The sequence below is a fragment of the Antedon bifida genome, chromosome 8 (assembly GCF_963402885.1).
Source record: "Antedon bifida chromosome 8, ecAntBifi1.1, whole genome shotgun sequence".
NCBI lineage: Eukaryota > Metazoa > Echinodermata > Crinoidea > Comatulida > Antedonidae > Antedon > Antedon bifida.
In genome coordinates this window covers 19,938,820-19,965,300 of record NC_136233.1, presented here as the reverse complement: position 1 = coordinate 19,965,300, position 26,481 = coordinate 19,938,820, and the positions used below count along the sequence as shown (strand labels likewise).

At 32.6% G+C, this 26,481-nt stretch overlaps 2 protein-coding genes across 5 annotated transcripts in view; one reads left to right on the top strand and one right to left on the bottom strand.

Moving 5' to 3' along the window:
• Nucleotides 1-407: 407 nt before the first annotated feature.
• The window catches only part of LOC144849893 (serine/threonine-protein kinase Chk1-like), a 28,927-nt gene continuing 2,853 nt past the window's right edge, over nt 408-26,481 (bottom strand). For 2 of the 3 annotated variants that reach the window (XM_078706994.1, XM_078706996.1), the window contains exons 2-13: nt 12,578-12,650; nt 10,090-10,189; nt 9,137-9,260; nt 7,991-8,125; nt 7,245-7,433; nt 5,223-5,327; nt 4,745-4,843; nt 4,182-4,269; nt 3,847-4,027; nt 3,532-3,663; nt 2,791-2,892; nt 408-2,224 (exon numbers count right to left, since the gene is read on the bottom strand). In XM_078706994.1, the coding sequence (XP_078563120.1) occupies nt 2,132-2,224; nt 2,791-2,892; nt 3,532-3,663; nt 3,847-4,027; nt 4,182-4,269; nt 4,745-4,843; nt 5,223-5,327; nt 7,245-7,433; nt 7,991-8,125; nt 9,137-9,260; nt 10,090-10,189; nt 12,578-12,642 (1,413 nt within the window). In that variant the 5' untranslated portion in view covers nt 12,643-12,650 and the 3' untranslated portion in view covers nt 408-2,131. Of the gene's footprint in view, nt 2,225-2,790; nt 2,893-3,531; nt 3,664-3,846; nt 4,028-4,181; nt 4,270-4,744; nt 4,844-5,222; nt 5,328-7,244; nt 7,434-7,990; nt 8,126-9,136; nt 9,261-10,089; nt 10,190-12,577; nt 12,651-14,565; nt 14,638-26,481 lie in introns of those variants that run through there. The other variant, XM_078706993.1, reaches the window with a different exon arrangement.
• On the top strand, nt 16,353-25,926 carry LOC144849900 (junctional adhesion molecule 3B-like). Of its 2 annotated transcripts, XM_078707006.1 has the most exons (6): nt 16,353-16,827; nt 22,192-22,380; nt 23,210-23,227; nt 23,727-23,855; nt 24,777-24,977; nt 25,383-25,926. In XM_078707006.1, exons 1-6 carry the CDS (start codon nt 16,728-16,730, stop codon nt 25,709-25,711), a joined length of 966 nt encoding a protein of 321 aa, XP_078563132.1. In that variant the 5' UTR covers nt 16,353-16,727; the 3' UTR covers nt 25,712-25,926. The 2 variants fall into 2 exon arrangements, with proteins under 2 accessions (XP_078563132.1, XP_078563133.1); XM_078707007.1 differs by lacking the exon at nt 23,210-23,227.

Sequence of the window (26,481 nt, the reverse complement as noted above, 5' to 3'; positions counted from 1 at the left end):
GAGAAGTCGTGGTGAAAAAAATGTTCTTCAATAGTTGGCAAAGATAATAATTATTGATAAAATAATGGAACACTTGGTAGATTGTCAGTACATTTTTCAAGATGAGTAGTGTCCAGTACAAGGGGTCATCAGCTAAAAGTAGGCCTACTTATATTTAGGTCTAAGAGTTGATCACATTTTAACTTAATTGCCACGATTAAAAAATGCCAGAAAAATGTAAACATTCTTTTTACGAAACTATTTTTTCATGATTAAATACCAAAATAAAAAAACAAATGTATCTAACCGATAATTTACACTATTTAAACTATTTACACTATTCAAAATAAATCAACCTCCTTATTCTCCTCCTCCTCCTCATTATTATTATTATTATAAATAATTCACACAATAAACAAACATTTTAATGCATTATTTTTTTATTAAATAGAATTAATAGTCTTTTTATAAATTATGTCCAAGGTGACAAAACAAAAAAATCTATCAAAATGTTTTTAATTAAATGTAGAAATGTATTCGCATCATGCATAACAACATGAAAACCATATAACGTACATACAACTCTATTTAAAGACCTAAATGATGTTGGTCTATAAAGATTATAGCTCTTCTATTTTCTTTACTGTAGGCCTAAAATATAGATTGTACTGTATAAGATGCGTCTCCTATTGTTAATTCGTGCCCATGTGCCCAGTCAAAAATATACACCCCAAACATTACTACTTGAGGTGTTACTAATAATTTGAAACGTTAAAGAATGTTAATTTGAAACAAAAAATATATATATACTAAAAGATTTTGAAGCGTCAAATCACATTACACATAAAAACATTTAGGCAAAGTTAAACTCTTATAACAAATGGGGTCTTCCCTCAGAAAAAAAAATCCCAGATGAGCACGAATCACGAATTTAGTTGGACCTTAAAGTATCCGTAACTGGAGAGAGATAGAGAGACATTAAATATTAATAATAATTTATAATTACATTTTCAGCATGATTTGGGTACATTTATTTTAAATATAATATATAGTTTTATTTGGCACAATTGAAAAATCAAAAGACATCAAATATACAGGAAGTGTGTGTAGCACTCTCATTCGTAAGTTTTTTTGGGACCCATTTATTACCCTTTAGGCCCTTCCCTCTGTCAAAATCCACCTTTTCGCATTAGACTCGCATCTTCCCAATTAGACTCAATCTTCTTTCACATAGCCCAACCCTTTACGTCTTACTTTTCTTCTGTAGACCCCAGCTTTTCCCACCCTATGCACCAAAGCCCCCTTTCTCTAGACTCTAGTCTTTCTCTATAGACCATAGTCTCTCTCAGTGGACCCAATATGCATTTTCTTTTATACAATATACAACTACAATCTACTTTTAAACACCTAGCAAAAGTAATACCAATCGGTATAAAAACCAACAAGGATAGCTGCATTTAAACAAAGAACTTAATTAATTAACACAATTAAGCCCCACTTTTTTTTCATTCTTTTACTGCTGTGTTGATGGAATTATGTTATTTTTGGAATAAAATAATAATAATACAGTACAGTATATAAAACATTTTGCATAGTATTACAATATTAATATATATCATATTTATGTTAATTACATATAAACTTCAACATCAAGCAAGCTCTTGCCCTTTTGCCCTAAGCGAAGTATTAGGAAGTGTGTACGGAATACCATGTCAAAATTAATCTACTGCAGTTACGGCAGTAACTTGATTTTGATTCATCCTATTTATGCAATTATTTAGCAAGCGTTTTTGGGGTAATCATACACACTGTATATTGCTTAAATATCTCATAAACTTTGAAACAAACTTGAATCATTCAAATTGTAGTTTCTGCAGTAACTGCAGTAGACCAATTTTGACATCATCTCTAACCATGTGTTAATCTATTAATTTTTTTGATATATAACATTGGGTTTTAAAATATTTTTAGCACCATCTGTTTATGGATATTTCAGTTTTTATTTGTTTTTAACAAATATTTAGATAAATATATTAGACAAATGTAATGATTAAATTAAACAAGTCTTATTGTTGCTTTCATGCGCGTTAAATTGTACGTTTATTTTGTGACTTTGATAATACAGTAGTACTCATCACATGTTTACTATATACTATCTTTGGAGTTGAACTGGGCCTTTACATATAATACTAGCAAGTTTGCCTTTGATTTTCACAAATTTCCTCTTGAATTCCAGACCGTCTCCCTAAAATGAAGCAGTTTATTAAATATTATTATTATTATCATAAATACAGTAGTATTATTTATTGATAAACTTGGGTGTGTTTGGTCATCAGCAACCAAAAAAAATATAAGCATTGATTATTATACAAATAATGAATGCTTATAAATGATTGTTTTACAGAATGTGCAATCATTTTTTAATTTGTTCTACTGTTATAAAAACTTTTTATTGGCAAAATCCCTCTTGAATCATCGTCCAAGGCTAGGCCAGGAACCTAGGCCATTAAAAAAGACATAACTCCAATTTTGGACGTAGAGTAGTACTAACAGTTACAAATGATGCACACTACAGGCAGATTATTGAACACAAATCAGTAAAAACTTACAAAAATGTAAAATTCAAACAAAAAAATAATGAATAGCATGTGATGCGTAATTAACCTATAAAATTGCAATTATACACTTAGGTTGGGAGGTCTAAAAATGCTATATCTTCACGATTAGACCATTAGTGAACAAGACGATAGAGAGCTAAAAGGCAAACAAACAGAAAAAATTGTTATATAATTACTATGCATGTATACTGACCTTAGAAAGCCTAAAATCGACAAGAACCTTTCCGTCCATATCTACCAATGTAGCCTTGAATGTCAATGGATTTCTTCGTTTATCTTGTGTTGTGATTGTTAGCTAGATAGATAAAAACAAATCTCATACAAGTAATGTTCAACACAAACTGCACCTAATATTACATTATGTGTTATGGTGGTATTCTTTTCAATTATTTGAACAATGTAATTTGCTCATGAGCAACTCTATCATGATCAGCTCCATCATGAGCAAACTTTTATACGAACTTGACATTTCAGCATGTGCTATGGTGGTATTAGTTAAGACAAAATTGTTAGAACAATGTAAAATGCTGATGAACATCATCAAGATCAATTCCATCTTGAGCAACATCACGAGCAACACCATTAAGAGCAACACCATCAAGAGCAACACCATCACACACAACTCCATTATGAGCAAAACATTATCAGCAACTCAATCACAAGCAACTACATCACGAGCAACTACATCACGAGCAACTACATCACGATCAACTACATCATGAGCAATTTCATCCATGCAACTTCATCATGACAACTACATTACAAGCAACTACATCACGAGCACCTACATCACGAGCACCTACATCATGAGCAACTATCACAAGCAACTACATCACAAGCAACTTCATTACGAGCAACTTCATAACAAGCAACTTCATTACAAGCAATTCAATCACTAGCAACTCCAATTCAATCAAAACCATAATAAACTTACTTGGCCTGCAGACGTTTGCTTTGCTTGATAGCCTAATTTTTCCAGAACTTCTAGCAGACTATGTATGCTTTCTTCTACACTGTACTTCGTAAAGAACCGAGTCATTCTCTTTACTAGTTTCTGGAATGGAGTCTTGAAAAAAAAAATAAAATTATATACCACAATACAAAAGTAATAGTAAAGCTCAGCCAATTAAAAAATTGTGCATAATTACTGAACAAAAAAAGATTTTTTTGTAAGTTTTCAGAAGTTCTAACATTTGGTCTGTAATGGCACACTGCTGAAAAGCCATAATAAAATTGTCTGCATCCTTACCTGGGAATTTCCCGGGGTACACGGCAGCTGACTACCCAATAACATATCATCAAGGTGCACTGGCTGGGAGAAACTAACGCCATAGATTAGATCCTCAACGCTGCTACTATCAATCGTGCTGGTACCCAATCCACCACAGATAGATGGTTGCGAACTAGAGTATTTACCCGGAGTTTCTTCCCTACAAAAAAAATAAACATTGATGACAGTTTCAATATTTCAACTTACAATATCTTTCAAAATCAATCAATAATTTGTGCAAGAAACCAGATTTTAACACATTAAAGTTAACTTCATTGCCAGTCAAAAAAAAGCATTTAAATTAAATAACGTACCTATTGGCCGATGACGGAGACAGATCCGTTCCTGTGCACACTCGTTTAAATGAACCAGGTGGAGAACTTGAGGGCAGCCTTGAAAAACCTATTTAATAGAATAAAATGTTGATGTTTTTACCAATAAAGAACTTGACAAAACTGTAGCGACAGAAAGATATGGTTATCTATGGTTGAGTGTAGTTGGGTAACTTTCCTATTGGTAAATGTAGCCGTAGAGTTTTTATTAACTTTTATCAATTATACAGCTACTGTATTATGATACAAAATGTACAAGATTTATTCATTCTAATTTCAACAGCTAACCTGGTCAGTTTTACTTGGAAAAGTCAACTAACCTAACCTTCAGATGCATGTTCAAGAGAAAACTAAAAGACTACAGTGTACTGTTTGAACAAGACATCTTATTACAGTATGCCTATTACAGAGAAAGTTTACTACTGTTCACAGTTCACACTCCACTTATTATTGTCATGAATGATCACAGTAAAACTTACCTATGCATTGGTTTACCTTACAAAATTGTCTAGTGTGAACATGACTGAACAAAACTTTGATCTAACCTTTGCTTTTAAATGTTTTACAATACCATCTGTCATTTTTTATTTGAGTTATTGTATACCGTCTAGAGGGAACCTCACTTAACATTTTCTTCAAAAGTGCTGCAACACAAAAATACAATTGAAGTATTAATAGTAACACAGTTATTTGTTGGGACAGGCTCACTTTCTCAGGATGTTCTCAGTTTCCATTTAAGCTTGAGGACAATAATAAATACCTTCCATCAATCGTTCTATTTATATAGCGCCATTCCAACAGTCATTGCTCATGGCGCTTCCAAAAACATAAGAAAATATGAGTTTTGAGTAATGATTTAAAGGTGCTCAATAATGAGGTTTCCTTCATCTTTATATGTTTTAACACTAAGGCCAACAATATTTAATTGACAACCCATATTAAGTGGGCACTTTGTTGGGTCCCAAAGGTGTCCCCTTAATAGGGGTTCTACTGTATTTGAATGCAACCCCCCAATTTCCATACCTAAAACTATAGTGTCTATCTTGACCCACGGTGTCAACTCAACCCTCTTGTCTAACCAATTGCAGAACTCTTTACAGTCATAGCTTGGTTCGTCCCATGGTAACTCTATCAAAGGAAAAAGAAAACAGACTTGTTATTATAGTCTTTTTAGGCTTAGGCCAGCCTTTAGGTATTTCTCTTCTCTTTCTGTGTCTTATGTACAGATTTACTGTATATATAGACATTTATCTTTAAATTCATTACATATATTCATGTGAAAAAGGTTGGTGCACTATTTTCAAGCTGGACGGAAAAGGGACTCTATATATCTTAAACTTCAAAGACATGCACTCTCCAGAAAAACTTTCACAGTTTAAAAAAATCCCATATGGAACCACAAAGAATTTGATGAGATGAATGTGCGACACCTACATCCTCTAATTCAAGCAAAATTGCCATTAAAAGCTTGGTTCCCACTAGGACGCAACACAAGGACGTACACACAATGCAAACTAATTGAATAAACAAGCCACATTTGAATAATCCATTGTTTGTGATTGGTAAAATTACTTACATTGCTGTTACATACTTGTGTTGCATCCTAGTGGGAACCAAGCTTAAGACGCTTGTATGGGGCGATGGTTCAAGGTTTATAGCCATTTTCAGGATGGATTTTATATTCTATTATAATCATTTCAAACTATGTATACTGTGTGTTTAGTACGAATAAAATAGAGTAGTGGAGCTGTAGCTTGGTGGCTAATGTGCTTGCCTTCCAATCCTAAGGTCCATGGTTCAATCCAGACCTAGTGCCAGGGTTGTAAACTCACAACTCTTTCAACTCTACTCTCTAACTCTCAAATAAAGATTTATTTTATAAGCATGAACAAATTATAAAAATAATTTATCCATCCTGTAATTGGTGATTTCCTCGCTGGATGCGTATTTAAAATTAAAATGAATCAAATTAATATCGGTACTGCTGCTTGCTGCTGAACCTGCCAGATTATTCTGGATCTCTGTAACATAAATCGTCTTTAGCAAATCAACTTCTGTATGTAATCAAATTATTTTAGCTGTTACAGTGCAGTTAGCAATAATGCTGCTCTATAATTACATTCACGTCCCCACTGGACACATTAGCTTACCACATTTATATGATTGATTTTGCTTTTAGCTAGTTGCCATTCAAGTTAATTAACAGATAGTACACGTGAACTACAAAGTTTCAAACTATAGTGGGCGTGTACTTCACGGATATTGTGGTCACAAAGGCACCGGATGCATAATTATGTCAGAGGTAGGGATGTGTTCTCTGGTAGCCAAAATAAATGCATTGCTTTACCTTACAAAATTGTCTAGTGCGAACATGACTGAATAAAACTTTGATCTAACCTTTGCTTTTAAATGTTTTACAATACCATCTGTCATTTTTTATTTCTTTAAAAGCATTTTTTCTTCTAAAATAAAATTATGATTCAGCCACAGAGCTGGCTTTGAAAAATGTGTTGTCAATAACTATTTATGACGAGGGCCTACATCGCAGAGACGTATATTGAAAGCATTACAACATTTGGATTTTAGAAGTCACATGGTACACTACCGGCCATCTTTGTGTCCAACTATTCCTTAGTAGAGTATGGAGTTGAATTTTTGTATAATGTATACCATTCACAAAGCTTTACCAATTCAAAACAATCCATTTGTTTAAAGGTTTTGATAAAATAATAACTAATTTATAAAGTTACTGCAAAAATGACTTTAAACAACACAATGTACAAATAATGCATTAACTATAGAGAATTGCTATGCAAACTAAACGCGCACACCTAGAGCGCACAATATTTTGGACACAGAAATTGTTTCTAATTCATTAAATGTCGTAACTCTTTAAATATATGGCTCTGCTACATCATACGCCATAGCTCCCTCTATAATCTATAAAATTATTCAAACTTTGCTGTAGCTACCTGGGGAAAAAATCATGCATCTGGATAGGGTGGGCCCCACTTAGCTTCACCTATACATTTAAATAATATTTACCTCCTGCTAACATAGCAACCAGTATAACTCCGCAAGACCAAAGGTCAGAAGGTTCCGCGTGATATTCTTTCTTTTTTAACACTTCGGGCGCTACATACGGTGGTGTTCCGCAACACTTTCCCAACAATCTCTCCTTGCCCTGATGACGAAAAACTGTTGCTAGTCCGAAGTCAGAGATTTTTAAATTATCTAAAATAAAACATAACTTCTATTTCAATGTCTTTCATTAATTGTTTATCATTAATTATTTAAAAATAAAACTGCAGTACTACAAAATAAAAATACTGTATGTAAAAGTATAAGTAGACAAAAAGAACACTGTATTGGTGAACAAACACTAATGCAGACCTCCCAACTCTCGCAACACTGGCGGGAGTCTCCCGATATTCGGCTCATCTTCCACTCTCCTGCTAAAACCCAATTTCTCCAGATATTTTTGATAAACTACAAAATTCTCTGGATATAAATGTATAATTTCTACTTCTCCAGATATTGATAAGGGAATAGAAAACATACTAATATCGGTCAGTAAGATTTTTAGAAATAAAATAATGTATTTTGTATGCCTGACATACCCATGTTTACAATTATTTTAGATACCAATATCTTTAGGTTTTTCATAGCACCCTCTATGGTTTGATGTATTACTACAGCACATTCTATAGATATATAAAATCTACTGATATTTCTTTTTCTGAGTTGGGAGGTCTGCTACTGGGTGTGTGCCGATACAAACCAGTACTTACCATGCTCATCTAAAAGCAGATTCTCTGGCTTGAGGTCTCTGTGTGTTACACCTTTTTTATGCAAATATTCTACACCAGATATGAGTTGTAAAAAATAATTGTGTGCTTGTCTTTGTGGCATTCCTTGATCTGGTTCTAAAAAAATATATACAAAATTTATAAAATTAAATCACACTATGTTAAATTACATAAATTAATATGGCTTTACCACGTTGAAACACCGGTTCTCGTCAGATCACCGAAGTTAAGCAAAGTTGGGCCTGGTTAGAGCTTAGATTGGAGACCATCTGGGAATAGCGGGTGCTGTATACGGAGCTGGGGTCCCGTTAGGCATTTGAAATCAGCACTGCTGACTCTAATGGCAGCCCCTGCATCTAGTATCTGCCTCAGACCTCTGGTCAATGTGGGCACTGGACGAGAGAAGCCCTTGATCAATGTTAGGACCAATCAAGGTGGTTTAATCAGTCCTGGCTTTGTTTGTATCAAACCTGTTAGTGGCGGTAATTATCGCTGTTGGTTTTGATTGAATAAAATAAAAAATAAAAAAAATTAAAAAATATACTGTTAATTTGATTATAAATCTATTTCATGATTGTTTTCTGTAAATAGAAGCCAGATTTGGCTTTAATATGCCCTGGTTAACTCTTAAAATCTTTGAAAAAAACTCCCTAATAAGTGAAGTTCTGTTTTTGGGAAAGTTGCAGAGTTCCAGTTTCGAGATAGTTACAAACACGGCCTTCTGGAAATTTTAAATCATTAAAATAATTTTCCAAATACTACTCCTCAAGAGTATACACTAAATGAGACCGTGGCAAGGATTTTAGTCTTAAAAATTCCTATTAATGTCCCTCCAAGGTTTAAAATAAAATTCCTAAAAGAGATTTATGGTATAATTATGAATTTTCAAATTGCAAATTGCCATGAATATAAATATTTCTGCGCCAGCATCCAATGTGTATCAGACAATCTGTTTGTTTCGTTAAAAAAAAATATAAAAACAAGAAAAGAAAGGTTTGCTATTAAAATCTTTCTGTTGATATTTGATTGAAATTTATTCTTTATTTTCAATAAACAAATGTCAAATCTGAAACCTAGTCCCCAAGGTCAGCTATTTAGTTTAGTTAGACCCAGACTTTGTGTGCTTACCTATCCTATCAAACAATTCTCCACCACTGGCATATTCTAAAAACAGGAACTGCACGTTAGGCTCTTTTCTTTGGCCGTAGAACTGAATTACCCGCTGATTCGTCAACATGCGATGTATACAAACCTACAGTAGCCGTAGAAAAGAAAATATGCGAGTAAAAATGAATACTTTTTATTGTGGGAATATCAACTAGAGTTGTACATAAATATTTTACTGTTCTCAGGTAGACTCAGCTTTTATTTTATACTGTATATTTTTATTTCACGGGCACATGAAGGATTTAATCTATTGCCATACCAATAGTCATTTGATCACTGTCCTATCGTGGTAATTGTCCTGGTACAAGGGTTATTTAGTGAACCAGTTTACCAGGGTAACCCGCTACTTATCTTGAATGATGCACTGGATTCATACGGGCAAACTATGTACATTGGACAAGGTTTATAGTTCTTATCTGAGAAGATAATAGCTAGGAGCAAGTCGGCTTTCGAATTCATGCCGATATTGTTGCCTCTTTAGATAGAAAACAGCACCCCTGCCTTAACCGCTCAGCCATTTGACTTGCTTACTCATTCTTTAAAGTTGATTAAGTTAAATCATGTTGTTAAACTAAGTGTGAGCATGATTAATATGAATGTGCACATATAGTTCATTCTACTTTAAAATAGATTGCCCGATGTGGCGGGGGTGGTCTCCACACGCAGAAAAACCCCCACAGGATGGGGGATAATTCATATTATCATCAATGAAGGTGATGCGATTTACTGTACAATCCAATCATCATGAATTGATGAACATAAGGTTGATATCCATTAAAAGAACCTCATATTTTGTCTCACAAAGAGCCGATAAGTCATCAGCCACATCTCTCTTTCCAAATATAAACTCACACAAGCATTAGACTACTATGTGCTAGATTCAATATGATATTTATTTATACTACAGTATGTACCTCTTTTCGAACATTGTCCGCAGCACCTTTTGACTTTGTTAGGTTGATGACCTTGACGGCTACGGCTTCTTGCGTACTGCGATTTACCGCAAGTTTCACTCTGAAAATAGAAAAGACATTAAACGTTCAATAGGAAGAAGTGAGCCATCTACTTATGGAAGTTTTTTACTTTTAGAATGTGGTTTTAAAATCAATTAATTTTTTTATACCACAATTGCAATTTCACTCTGGGCGAACAGAAAGTGGTGTACTGTACACATTGTATACAAAACTTACCATGTTTATTAAATACAATTATAACAAGCCAAGTCATAGGTTTGAATCCAAACCTTACAATCAAGAAACTGACTATAACCACTAAACCAGCTACACCACTCTTCCAATCTTTATTAATATATTTTGATATTATAATAATATAATACAGGCTATCACCTCCCTTTGTCCTGTTGGACACACCTATTCAGGGGCCCTGACACTTCTATAAATACTTATACTCATTTATATGTTTTAACACTAGGTCACTTGCAATTCAGGGACGCTTTGTCGGGTGTCCCCTCAATAGGGATTATCTCTATTTCTATTCCATTGTACCTACTGTACAGAAGGTCTATCAAATAGCAACAACATTTCTTAGCCCTTATAAATAATTTTTACAATAATGCAATGTTAAAAAATATTTGATATTTCTGAATATTGACAAATAAAGCATAGAGTGGTATTAACCCATACAAATTAATTTAAAAAAACTAAAATTATTATAATTTCCACAAATTTGCTCAATCCTTGATCTTATATAATTCCTAATGGTAAAATTCAAACTATGCCAAATGCAGCGTTAATTATTTTCCGCAAACATTTTTGTGCACGGCGTAATTAAGATCAAATGCCAAATACAAATGATTTAGCTTTAACGGTCCTCAAGGACCGTGTTTATTGGAGCGTTCAATCAGGGCACGCTCTGACATATATTACGATATACCAGATAACATGTTTCCTAAACTGGATTTTTCAATTTTTATGATCGAAATCAAAACATATTTTTTTTTTCAATTTATATCTGAAAGTATTTAAATGCAGCTGACAAAAACATTATTGTTTATTGATACTTTATGATAACACGATCATGCATTTCCTTTGAGACAGTGTATCTTGAAGAAAAAAAAGCCCATATAACAACATAAATTATTCATTTCTTTACATCATAGAAAATCATAATCACACCATTACGATCGAAAATAAACCAGACCTCACTGTCATTGTAAAGCAATTTAGTTATTAAATGATCAAGTATTGAAACATTTGATCATACTAAGCTTTAAATAACAAAACTCTTCTTCTGATCTCTTTTCCCATATACAAACCAGACTAAAATGATTGCAGGATAAATTTATACTATAATTTCTCAAACAGTATAATAAAAGTCATGCAAAACAAATGAAATTGTATACACACATACAACAATTAAATTTACTACAAAATCACCAGTAAGAATTTAGTCAATCGATAAATAAAACCATTTTGTACAAAAAAGTTCAAATGTAATATTTTAATCCATTGAATACAGAAAATAAGATGAAATCAATTTCTGCAAACAAATTATCTATTTGTTCTAAGAAATCTAGTATCTATCTTATTACAATAAAAAAGAAAACAAAATATGTGTTTACTGGTAAGTTAAAGTATTACAGCTATAAAACATGTAATCCATGCGGATACAAAAGTCGGTCGACATCAGTTGTCCGTGGAATAATCGTCAATGCTATTACACGCAGCGTAACATAGGTGTAGTATTAAAGTTGCGTAATGTGACCCATGTGACTTTAGTTTCATGTGATATTGTCGCATTTCTTTTTCCGTGTAATCTATCAATGAGGAGTTAGCTTGTCAAAGACAATCTATGTCATTATTTAAGAAAGCAAATCTGCAGTCAATTGCGAAAACATTTTGACCTTATTGTTGTGAGTTGACTTGGCAGCTTTTATACAGTATTCATTACACAGCAAGTATACAGTTATACAGTATGGCTGGGGTCCAGTATACTGACCATTCCTAGTGTGAATCTTATCATTTCATCAGTACAGAAGACATTTTACAAAAACATAAACATTTAAAAGGTATACTGTAGTACAAGAATGTTACTATTCAAGTTACTGTACCTATAAAATTGTGCATAAGACTAAGAGATTATTTAATGATTCATTAAATTTGGTTTAAATTAGAAGATTATTAGTTATTTCATGATGATATAAAAATGTCTGTTCGTCTTGTTGTACAGTACGGTACTTTCCTAATTCATCATTTTTTCAATACAGATTAATTACAAAAGTTAAAAAAAAACACAAAGGAAAGAATTCATGAATATTAAAATTCCAGGAAATTGACTTTTCTGAAACCTTATTCATAAAATATTAAAAAAAAAAGGTAAATTTAAAAAACTCATTCAGATCACCTGTATCCATTAAAAAAAAATCATGTTTTAAATACTCACTCTCCGTAAGCACCTTCACCTAGTGTTTGGACAAAGTCCCATCCATCAACAAACGGGGTCACCATCTCAATTCCTAAGTGTTAAAAACAAGAGAAAAGGTTATAAAATATGTATTATATTTTTGCATAAATAAATATCTAATCGGTTAGAGTGATTGGTTTTGTAATGTTTAAGTTACTTAATTTAAAGAAAATTCATGAAGGATGATGTCAAAATACATAAATTACTGTATTTTCTAAGACTGTCTTATTGTACAAGTTTAACAGTAAACATATGACTAACTCCAAACAAGTTTTCCAAATATGTAAAAATAAACAATAATAATTAAGTACCACATATGTAACTCTAGTACTACAATATACAAAAAAAGTCATAATAAAATAAAATAAGATACAGGACATTTCCTGACGAAAATTTAGTTTTATTATTATCTCAATAAAATTTTAAAATGAAATTTTTCCCTGCATTGAATGGAGTACATATTGCATAATCTCAACCCCTATATAGTCAATAGCCCCTACTGTATTCCCTTCTAGTGTTCTAAGGTACAATAGGGGTGTGTACAGCATATAACATTGTGTGGTAGTGTGTGTGGTTTTCACTAGGATTTTTTTTACAGTACTGTAGGTCTATAAGCAGATCTCAATCCTATCTCCACTCAACCAATGGTTTCATATTGTAAAACTAAATGATTATAAAAATCCACAGATCTGATTATGAAAGACGTTAAAAGCTCAATCACATTCTTAATGTCTTAATGTAACAAAAATGTGGTAACATTACAATAAGCTGTGAACATAACAGGATAGTGAATGTGTCATCTTCCTATTCATTGCTTAATGTTGTGAGTACATCGAATGAATGGAATTATCCATTCATCTGATGTACACACAACATCATGTATGCACAATAAAGCAATGGCACTGCATCATGTGACAGACTATACTCTGTAGTGTACAGTAATTGTGTAAACTGAAAATGTCTCAGCTATTTATTTGATAATGGCCACTACAGGAGAACCAATTTTGTTACGAGTACAGTACATTCAATTCAAAATAACATTTATTTACTTGCTTTTAAGATCGAAACAATAATGGAATACTAATAAGTAATATGGGCAATTCTCCATTGGAAGACCACAATCATTATTTACCGTGGAATCGCCCATATACTTAATAAGAATAAATCTGGGGGCAAGAAGAAGGCAGGATCCCAGAAAGATACAGAATATTGAGTTGGGTCTGCCTGGGACACATTGTAAGTATGAATGTACTGTATTTAAAAAAAAGTAAACAATTGTACTGTATTTTGATGAGCAGTTGCATACTTTACTGTCAACTCTGCAACTCATTGATTATCCTTATCTTATTTTGTATATTTACAATTTAATAATTTTGCTTGTTTGAGTAGGAAAAGCCTGTAACAAAATTTAGACCATTCATTATAATTTTATGATACTTGGTGATAGCCTAGGCCTAGTAGTAGGGTACAATACAGGCGAAGGGTCAGTGACAGCAATGTTGTGAAATGTATGTTGCATATGTGTGACATTTTGATTTAAAAAAGAGAACTAGCCTATGGTCTAATCCTAGCCCAATATTATACGGAAAGTGTGTGTGCCATACATACATACAGACTGGTCCTTTCTTTTAGGGTTTATTTAAAGTAGGGTAGGCATAGAAGACCCAGGCCTCTCTCTAGTAGTAGCATATCGTACCCATCTCCGTCCAGCACGGTTCAGTATAATAATGATCTCTTACTTTACTTTATTATTACTAGCCTAGGCCTAGGCCTAGCAAGCAGTAAGGCTCAGTTTCAGGACAGGATGATGCCTAATAGTAATATTAATAAACCTAACAGCTAGGCCTAGGCCTAGCCTCTAGAACTAGCTAATAAAAGTAGCTTATACATAGGCCTAGCTAAGTGTAACCGTTAGTTATTCATGTTCTCTGTTTTCAAGATCTAATGTTAGATATTATGAAACTTACAACGAAATATTCTGCAATGATTTTTCGCAAATAATGTGATTTGTTGTTAGCGCCATATATTTTATATTTGTTCTTTTTAAACAAGAGAGGGCGCTGTTTATTCTGTCGTCGTTCGAGATGGGATGGTTTGTAGCGAAATAATTTCGCGCGAATCGAACATTCCTGAGTTCTGATTGGTTCAGCAACGTTGTTATGTTACAGAAATTAAATGAAAATATCAATACGCATGTGCAGTAGTTAGTCAATGCTTTTGATTCGCGCAAATAAATCTGCGAATAAATTGGGTGTATATCTGAGTTTTCTAGATTTAGAAAACTCAGATATGATCTGAGATCTGAGTTACTATAGACACCCAAATAAAAAGTTTAGTAAAAAAAATACATAGGCCTAAAGATAATTAGGCTACATACAGACGTAATAGTTTTTGGGCGTGCTAAAGTTATTTATCAATTTTTGAATACTTTCAGTGATTGTGTAGGCCTACTGCTACGCCTTATGGTGATCCTCCGAACTCTGTCGCCACCCAAAGTGTGATTTTGATGCATGCATGTTGGTATAATGATTTGGGCCGTTAGAGACCAGAACAAAGCGTAGAGATGACATTTATAAAAGAAAGGCTAGATAAAACATTTTCCAAATCTCATGTGAAAGATAAAGACAACACACGTGAATCTGAAGGAATGACTGGTTACATTCATTAATATTCCATCAACGTGATTGGTTTCACTAGCCTAGATACATGAACCCAAGAAGTCGAGACATGCTGCCCATTAGTTCATTACTCTCGACGACATGTTTTATGTTATAATAGAAACATCCGTACTATCCGATTTATATATTTTTAGTCGCGTGCAAACGCGACTCTACAGCTCATCTATGTCGGTCGGTTGGTCGGTTGGTAAACACTAACTCAAATTTGAGCAGGCGACTGCAGCCATGTACATGGCCTAGTTAAAATAAACTACTGTACAACAAAACTTACATAGGCCTAAAAAACAATATCTTAAGAAATATAAATGACGTATACAAAACAACAAACCACGAATGTTTTAAAGCTCTGTCTACACTATCAAACTTTACGTGACAAAAAATAGACACGATGACGTTACGCGTCCATATTTGGGCACATCACACTTTTTTGTCAATTAGTTAGTTTGATACAGTAGTGTATAAACATGTATTAGAGGAATAAGTTAGTTTAGAGTCATACAACTACATACCGTACAGATTACCACATGGCGTCACCATCATATACCTAAATACATTGATATTGAGTATTATACTTTTGGAACTAACTTCAAGAAGACACGTTACCATAATTATTATCTTACAGAAAAAAAAATTGTTTAACATGTTAATGCCACATAATAGTTATTCACTAAGTTGACTACCAATTATTGGTTTTTGTGTTTAATGTAACCTTTTTTTCTTTTATCAGGGATTTATTTCGGTTTTTTCCTGAGGAAATGAACAGCTTCATTAAACTTGCAAAATGGCCTTTATTGTTTATGTTTTTAGGGAACAATACATCTTGAAGATAAGCCACTAAGGCAAATTATGCAATCGCGGTATTTTTCTTCTTTCCTTCTTATGTACACAAAGGAACTCATCATTGGAAAATCATGGATGAATTAAAACATTCTGGAGAAAATCTGGTAGTGTTAATAGGCTTAGTCAAAAGCAATATGATTTTTTATTTCTTGCGCTTGTAGTGTGGTATATAACGTTTCACACTATGTGACTCATTTCGAAGTTATATCTTCAACAGTAACGCAAAATATCCAGGGAATATCCTAAAACCATCAATCCGCTATCATCCGATGTATTAGTTTGATATTCAAACGATATCATCACATACGGCCATCGAATAATAACTGCGTTGTTACGCTCCGCTGCAGAAATGCCTTTTTATGGAATCGGTCAGCGGGCAAAGATGTTTTTTATATCATTTCTATAGGAATTATGATTTACATAATTCTTCCGTTTAGGATCAAATTCATTAAATATTGTAACAACCACGTTACAATTGTGTTCGATCGCTAAAATTGCCTATAAATAATAAATGCTTGGATATCGTATCTCCTAAGTGTGTATTAAAGTGTGTGCGCGCAATTAACTGTATCGGAGTATTCGGTTGATAGTCTGTCTGCTGCTGCTGCTAAATGCCCGGAGTTATCGCAGCGGCCTGTTCTGGTAGGCCTACATTAGAGATGGCATGGACTTATATTTATGTTGTCATTTTCATGTTACGGGTAACATCAAGTAAGTATAATATATATTCACAATGTTTTATTAATGGTGCATTTCATATGTGTTGTGATGATGTTCTATATTGATAAACAATCTACTATTTGCAATTAAACATGCTAAATATTGCATATTTTGTTGTTTTTTCACAGGTAAAGTAATGCATTTATTTCTAAATCTTAAATTGTAATTTGTTTGAAACATAACTTAATCAATATCCCCCATTGAAGTTTAGATGGAACTTTAATATTATATTTTAGCAGCACCGTTCCGATAATTAATTTCTAGAATCAATTGCCATTTTAATTACCACCCATGCGGTTGCTTGTGGCGCTCGAATAAAATGAATATTTTCCTAATTGTTCTTACAAATATTTGGAAAACATTGAAATATGAATGAATGTTTAAAAAAATGCAGTTATTCTACATATTTATTCAATGTAATAATTATGCGTTTGCATTTAATAATAACGATAATAATATAGAAACGATATAAATTGTTATGAATCAGTATTTATGACTATACTAACCCTTTCAATGATTGTAAATTTCATATCAAAATATGACGTAATACAATAAAATGCAATATGTATTAAAACAATATGAATATATGATTAATAAAACAAACCAATTACTTTGTAACAAACTCTATTAATTACCAGTAATGTATAACTGTGTCATCACGATTCACGAGGACAAAGCAAGATTTGCTTACTACATATTTTGATAGTATGCTTTAGATTAAAATACATTGTAAAGCTAAGGGTATTATATATAGTGCGGCATATTTATATCTTTGCATCGCTGCATAAATATGTATTCATACATAATATTTATTGGATGGAATGCCAGTTTATTGTCTATACACAAGGTTTTTTTTTGTATTATGGTAAAACGTGCAAATACGATGTGTTTAGATTTGAATGATGCATCTTCTTTGGTAATTTTGTTGAGAAAATTTTAAAATTCAGAAAGAGCAACATTTTAAAACAATACAATGAGAAATTACAAGAAACTTGCTAATTTATTTCTCCTGAAAATGTTAGCCTATGGGTACTCAGAACGTATACAAACCCACTTGTTTTGGGGGAATTCGATGAGAGTCAAATTCACGATCTTTAGAACATTTAGCCTAGATTCCTTTTCCTTTGAGCTCATAATTTACACCCACTCAGAGTGTAAATATTACGATTTTATGTTTTTAAGATCCTACGCATATTACCAATTCTGCCACCAAAACAAAAACAAGGTTTTAAGGTGTTAATATACATACATTATAATAATGTTAATGCACTTCCCAGTAACTCATTTTGCGAATATTGCCCATTATTTTCAAGGCTCATTTAGCTAATGGACTGGACTCTGAAATGTAGTACTCCTTGCCATAAGCAACACATCGGTACTCGAATGAATAGCGATTCTGGTTTACGGCCGTTACCCAGAAGGTAGTAGTAGTAGTAGTAGTACCACAGTGTAAGCTAACCCTATGGTTATACAGGGTATTCTGAAGGTACTCGAGAAAAGTTTAAGGATGATAATACATACGATGCAGTTCTCTGTAATCTTAATAATCTTTTTATAGATTTATTTCATATCTTTTTATTTTTTTTTTAAATAAAAATTCTCCACTTCATGTATAGTTTTTTTTTATATTAATTTTATGAACTTTAACTTTTTATACTGATTATAATATATAATGCTGTCGAACAAATACATGAAAATGAAATAACCATCTCTTTTTTTGACAACATAACTGCATTATTATTTTGAGAAACCATGCCACCACACGGACGTCGAATCTTATAGATACCTTCCTAATGATCATGAATTTATAATTAGTTATGCTTTTCAAAGCAACTTATCAGTATCTTTTTTACCTTTTATCTGATATATTATTATTGTATAGACTTAATTAACATCTTTGTAATTGAACAGTTTAAATATTCAAGTTTTAATAAACAAAATTTGGAAAATCAATTCATATAACATCAATATTTTGGCAGCATCGTCAGATTTTTCCAATTTTTGTAAAGATTTTCTCAATCAGAAATATTGTTTTTTTTTATTTTCCACTAACTAGACTATCTTTATCTGTATATATAAAAAAAGTTATATCACAATATCCCATAATGATATCTTATTCAATTGGTATGTTTCCAATTACTGTAAATAAATTTAAAACATATTAAAATTCATTAGCTTACAAAACATATGCATAATATTTTATTTTTGCTGAAACTTTTTACGAAGTTGTTTCATTGAATATTGAATACAGATAGAAATTCATAATTTATATTATATTTTAAGAGTAGGAATATCGTTGTAAAAAGAAGAACGATGTTCATAAATAATTATGAATAGTAATGATGAATAGTGAAGTCTATTAATACGTTTGCAGCCCTGGGGAGTTTCAGATAATTAAAGAGATAACTCGATGATCCAAATCAGGAAGATCTCGATGGGTTTGGTAAACGAAGCAGAACATTGTTAAATTCAGTAAGCCATACTCATAAAACGTATATTTTATCCACCTATAAATATGTCAATTGAAGAATGTAATTAGCAATGTTGGTTGCAAGGTATATGTATGAAATGTGAATTTTACCTGATGACAGATATAACTTATATACATGCATGTTTTTTTTAACGCATCTTTGGAAGATTTCGAATAGACAGTTAGAACAAAATTGTTTCTGCTGTAAATGTAAATTATATTAATTTAATTTATTCTAACCAGGGAGTTGTAAAATAAGACTCCCTGTTCTAACAATCACATTGCTGATTTCTGTTTGGTGTTTACACAACTAGTGTTAGAAAAAACAGTTTATGATACATTTGGTTTTCTCCACCGGTGTTTTCTTAGGAAATAGTTTATTTTCAAACGAGAAAACTAATGTATTTCTTTTTTTTTATGTACAAGTGTCTGGTTTTTTTTAAACCTAACAGTATAAAATTATATAGGCTTTTAACGATCATTTATAGCTGGCTGGTCCACAAAAAACGGTCATCTATCATAAAACGATTAAAACAAGTACAAGTAAATGTGTAACAACTATAAACTGATCAAGTTAAAACATAATCAAAAAATTAAAAACGACAATAAAACCTAGAAGGTTGGATAGCTGCAAAGAAAAAGATTATCGACGGCGGACAGACTTATGTTCGTGGCATAGTTATTGCATTACAAGAATGCATAAATGCTATTCGTATTCGATACAATCTTAAGAGCGAAACGTTTCAGCAAGTATTCAATTCATAGCGTATGAAATGTCAATAATGATATTACTGGTATTTGTTTCAACACTATATGTAATACAACCGCCATTCCTGAATGCAAAATATACTGCGTTTCTCAAGCACTCCCACGGGCACAGTTCTTTCTAATTGCTTTTTGATGAATTGACCATTGATAGCATACATACACCTCGACTTTAATCTTCTTCAAACTCTCAAGGGGTATCCCGTGGACACAAATCTACAACATTTTCTCCCTAGGGTGATATTCTTTAACTTGAGGAAATTGCGTTTTAACACGAATGTTAAATTCTACGCGTTGACGTAACGATTATTACGCGTATTTGACCCAAAGGTGTTTAACGTACGGTTCACTAACCTTTTAAAAACTGAACAAGCATAATTTTCTATAGATCTCAATGCTACAGAACAGTAAATGTCATAATTTATTTTTATTTCAGAAGTCATTTGTTCAATGCACTTCATCAAGTCTCAGGTCCAAGCTTGGTTTTTACCATGCAGGATGACATTCCCTTGACCGTATTCACTTAAGGCTAATAAAAAAATATCCTTAAATATTAAACATTGCTTTAAAAGTATAACCGTTAAAAATAACCTCTGGTTTTGATGAAATCTAAAATCCCCTCCCAAAATGTCACTATACTGTATACGCTATCTGAATAACCTATACAAGTACCTCAGATATGCATAATTATTAGTTAGTTAACAATGAGAGAACTAATGTATCTTTCGAATACATGTATTCTGTATTAGTGACTATTAAACAAATTAATAATGTAAAGTCACGGTTAGCTATCCACAATATTTCATTAATGTCTGTTACAATATATTTTTACTCTCAACACCTTTGAATTCAAATTGCAGAATCGTCTTACTTTTTAAGACGCTGTTCGCTGCATAAACAGGCAAATTAATCTGAATTGACATCCTTTGACTCTCCGTGTCCCAGTTTTTTTTTATTTGATGTTCTATCATTTTATCTCCGTGTGAACGCACGTCAGGTTATAAACTTAAGTTTGTCTCATGTGTGCCAATGGAGTATCTAGATGTTAATGTAAGCTACGATGCATATTTTTACATGAAGTGATGAGTCCTGTGAAGTATTATGAACCTATTTCGATATCAAGAGATCAACAAGCTTGCCATATTAACATCAGCAAGGGTTCGAGCCTCACTTGCTTCATGGTTCTGGTGGTAGAACGAGTCTTTTCGGATAAGGGCTATAAACTGTACACATCTGGCTCATGTGCACTTTAAAGAAGTGTACATCTTTCGAGAAGAGTGTGTAGGTTCAGGCCAACTAGTATACACACAGCTACTGGCACACTCAGACACGTATCATAACTCATCAAGAGGGCCCATTGATTGTCAGCATACGCTGTCTATGGTCACCCTATATACATAAGATAAACTGAAATGAAATTTTAAAAATATAAGAAACGAAAAAAAAATGTACAAGGAAAAAACCTTTCAATTAGATTAGTTTATAATAGAAATGAGAAAATATTGATTGTGTTTAATTAGATACAATAATTTTAAATAAATTGTATGCGGAAAACGTTTAGATATTGATGTTTCTGAGACGGCTTACATTTCGTGACCTATACCATCGTTACCCCGTGCTCCATCGTAAATAAGTATATTTACTAAAAATGAAGTGTCATCCTATTATTATTATTATTATTGCTTATAAATGCAATTATTGGAGCAAACTAAAAAAAATATTCACTGCGGATTATCATAGAGAAGAATGATTTTTAGTCTTTCATGAACATTACTAAATTATTCTGCAGACATAAAAATGTTACATTTGATGATTTCGATTCATAATTGTGGTTGGTATACGGTTAGGTGTTTTTCCTGAAAAGGTTTATTTGAGCTGAGAAAAAAATGCGCTAGGAAACCTTTCGTTAAAGATAGGCCGGAAAGAGATAATCAAGGTTTATAGAGTTAATATAATTAACAAAATAATTAATAAACAATATTAAGTATGTAGTAGTGTTATGGATGGGCATGTTGCTGGCCATCAACAGACGCTTTATTGCCACTTCTAAACATGATTATAGTCGAACTTTGACACTTTGTTTAGAGGACAGAAATGTTGTACGTTCTCTTGTTTTGCAGGTCATGACATTGTTGTGGGCACTACCGTTCTTCCTCTCCTAGACGACCGGTGCATCAATATGGTTTCTATGAGCATGTCCCCGGGTGTTATAACACAAGATGGGATGGTACAGCAAATGAGAGATAACTGTGTGGATGGAATGGCTAACTTTAATAAAACAGATACAAATGTTACAAAAACAGTAAATGGTAAGAACCACCAATTTGGTATCTTAAGAGAATAATTATTTTTGTCAACAAAACGTGTTTCTAGCTTGAAGAGGAGAGTCCAAAGCTATTACAGTATTAAAAGGTAACGCAGAATAAATCTTTATAAATACTTTACTTTTTAAAAACCATTATTGATATCATTGTACTATGTTGATTCCCGTCAAAGTAATGTAATTGACAATAACAGCCAGAAAATACTAATAGTTTCTAATACTAACAAAACAAACATCAACTTAGAAATGTAATGTGACTTTTAATAATCTTATGCTCACAATGAACGACGAGTACAAATCTAACTTCCTATTTCAATGAATGACCGTTCATGTTTTACGTCATTCGTCATTATCAATCACGCGTAACGGATTGTAACTAGTGCCATCACATAACATAATGTATTTACAACTTTGTAGTTTGAATTATAACAAGAGGCTACGACATTAGTTTCCTATTAATAAGGTCAAATGTTTAAAAAAGCTTATTAACGCCTATTAAGAAAGCAGTCCGTAAATAGGCCTAGTTATGATGACAAGTGCCATTAATGATGTAAACGAGGTGTCACCACTCGGTACATTTTGTTATTTAAAAGAAAGTCAATTTATTTTAAAACCGACCGGTTCTTTTGATTTTGTATCACTAGATCGCTCAACGATAATATGATATTGTCTTTTATAGTAACACTAAGCAATAACATATTTGTTCAGCCCGTTCTGTTAAAAATTGCATGTGTTATTAATCATTAATTCATTATGTCGCTGATCATATTAATAATAATTTATGTTTGAATTATTGTTATTTATTTTAATTTCAGTTCAACTCCAACCGCAAGGTAATTTCTAATTACGGAATGTGAACCCGTTTTCTATACTAAGTATTTAAGATACTAAATCCCTTTGAACAGTCTGGTCGATAAAATTATAATATTTTATTAGTACATACAAATATATAACCTTGCATGATAGATATGTTTCAAACATTTTTTGTCAAGTTTTTCACAATTTTGAATACTTTTCTTTTTAAAAAACTATACCAACATACGACATTTTAAAGTGTTTTGTGGTACGCTATGTGTACGCCTACAGAAGACGTTTGTATCCTAACAACCGAAACATCGATAAATGATCATACTTTAATTTCTTGCCTTTTGGAAACACATGGTGTACTGCAACTAACTTTACTAGTGCTTATTTACCATGCAACCATTTAAACTTTACGAAACTTATTGTTATGATAGTATATTTTGAATGTCTTGTTTTGTATGAGCGTTAAGTTATAATATTAACTGCTATTATGTTATTAGTTATTTAACTGATGTATTTAATGTATAGGTTCAAATCACACTTTTATATACACCAGTAGTGTAACAGCCGAGAGTATGTCGACGGTGCGACTATTATGCAGAGTGGACAACATACCATTCACTACAGATATCGTTCATTGGTATATAATACCAGACGGTTAGTAATGCACTGAAAGGTTGGTATAAGCAAGGCGATCTAACAACAGAACACTGAGCTCGCTTTGCAGAGATAGGAACTTGTAACTGTCCTTTGATCTTATGTGTGGCTGCGACAAATACCAACTGTACTGTACTATATGTATACTGCAGCGTGGTGTCTGTTAAGGGGCGTGGAACTGTCGCAGCCACAGAATTACACTTTGATCTCCGGAGCTTGGCATCATGTTATTCGATTGCCTTGGTATAAGCAGGGAAGATTAATTTGGTATAAGAAGGAGTATGTATGTAGGCCTATTTGATAGTAGAACAATTGAGGAAGTTAATATACGACTTAATTTAATCCTGTCGAATTTTGCACTGTAAATATACTGCAAAAGCAAACTAGTTTGACAAAAAAGTGTGATATGCCTAAATAAGATTATGATATGCCCAAATATGGTAGTGATATGACATCATCATGTCTACATTATGGTCACATCACATGTTTTTGTCATATACAGTTTGATAGTGCAGACAGAGCTTGGATCCTAGGTAGACCTTCACCACAAAAAAAAAATCGTACTACCGAGTCGTCTCGATGTTTGTATGTAAAACATAAAATAATAATAATAAATATAAAATAAAAAATAAAATAATAACATTTTCTTTCCTTTAAAAATAAAAAAAAAATACAACTTTTATACACTAATATGAAAGAGTGGGCAAATTTAGGAAAGCCAAAGCTTATGTGAGGAAATAATTTGGGGAAAAAACAGGTTGTTCCACAATTCGGACGATTGGTTTGTTTCTGTATAAGGTTTGGTATAGATATAGTTAGAATGTTTTAGTTTTATGTTCATTTTATGGATTCATATTGGTTGTTGATAATTTGGAAATATTGCCTTTTGATGATTTCAAATGATTCATTTTTCTTTCACAGGAACTGATGGTGAACGGATATCTACCGATGGAAGACGAGTTAGTAAATTTACAAGAATGGAACCGAAGTTCGACATACAAAATGGAATATATGATCTAATTATCTTCAATGCAACAGTAAATGATACATCAACGTATAAATGTTTCTTCAATCTACCCGAGTCAATCGATCTGATATCTAAGCTTATAGTTAATAAAACAGGCAAGTATAGGCCTAATCATTTTAAATGATATGGTGTCATGTTTAGCGAGAATAAACATCATGGCAGTCTTGTCTGTTGATTGCAACGGGCTCAACAACTAAGCGCATAACTTAATCTAATAAGTAACCTCTCACTAACGATAGTCCTATGACTTGCAGAAAAGAGTCGAAAAACTTTTTTGAAACATAGTTAGATCCTGTATTCACATACCTGGGATAGAATGCTGTGCATCTCGATAAACCCATTTGCCTTCTTGAACGAGTCGAAACTACAAGAACTACTTTCTTGATGTTATAATTTGATCATTGGAGTCATCATTGTTTTACAAATTTATTTCTAGTAGCATTGATGGAATTTCTCAGTAGCATCCTATATTTACTTAATTTATTTATTTTCTTTTTCAGGCCTTATATCTATAAAGAAAATAACATCAGATACGAAACAAGGAGTTACGGTGTCTACCAAAAGACGGAGATCTGCTTTCAATTACGAAGCAGGTAAAGACGCCCAGCTTGATTGTGACACCGATCAAATAAGAGGAGATCCATTTTTTCACGTAGGCTGGGGACGAGAAGGAGCACCGATAAAATACTTTGACGGCAATTATAGCTTCATTTCGGGCAAAACACTCCTATTACCGAAGTTAAATTATAGTGATGCCGGGAGGTATTATTGCGAAACTAGAAATTCGTTCGGTAAAGACTACTTGATGATTGATATTGGAGTTGACTGACATCACGTGATCAATAAGCTTTCAGCGAGACTTTTACAAATGACCTAGTCATGGAACTAAGATTCATCAAGGCAAATACATAACATTAATATTTTCGTTTCAAACTGAAGTCATTAAAGTACCAGTGTTGTGTTCCATTTAAATACGGGTTGACAATGACAACAATTATAGAATTTAGGACGACACGCACCAACGAACCCAATCGTATACAAACGCATTAAAAACCTTATCAAAATAAAACGCCATTTGCACGCTTTCACCCATCTCTGACGAACTGAGATAATTTCTGACGAACTGAGATAATTTCTTTATAAAACAAAAGTAATTAGGCTGTTGTATCATTTAGGCACTCTTTGATTATTGTGTCTAACTACGACTTGTAAATACTTAAGTTATGCCTACAATTTGTGATAAAAGGTGAACAACGTTATATTAAGTAGAATTTAGGGGTTACGTAGGCCTTATCTAGGTTATTATATCCTTACTTTCTTAGGATACATTGTTGTGTTTTTGCCAGGACACGTATACAAAGGTGGTCTACGGGCTTTAAATATGAAGAATATGAATATAATGTACTCTAGGCCTACCAATTCTGAACCGGACACTGTAGACTAGTTAAGTTCTACGCATAATGCTACTCATCTGAAATATCATTTATTTTGGGATAGGCCTAAAGTATCGAAAGCAGCGCTGTAGCCGAGTTGTAATTACAAATTAAAGAATATTTTAATTAAGTTAATTTTAAAAGTTATATTGATTGAGAGACTGTT

Coding starts and splice junctions, on each gene's coding strand:
- LOC144849900 (XM_078707006.1), top strand. CDS start 16,728: ATGCCCGGAGTTATCGCAGCGGCCTGTTCTGGTAGGCCTACATTAGAG. Junction 16,828..22,191: donor CATGTTACGGGTAACATCAA/GTAAGTATAATA, acceptor CTTGTTTTGCAG/GTCATGACATTGTTGTGGGC. Junction 23,856..24,776: donor TTGGTATATAATACCAGACG/GTTAGTAATGCA, acceptor TTTCTTTCACAG/GAACTGATGGTGAACGGATA.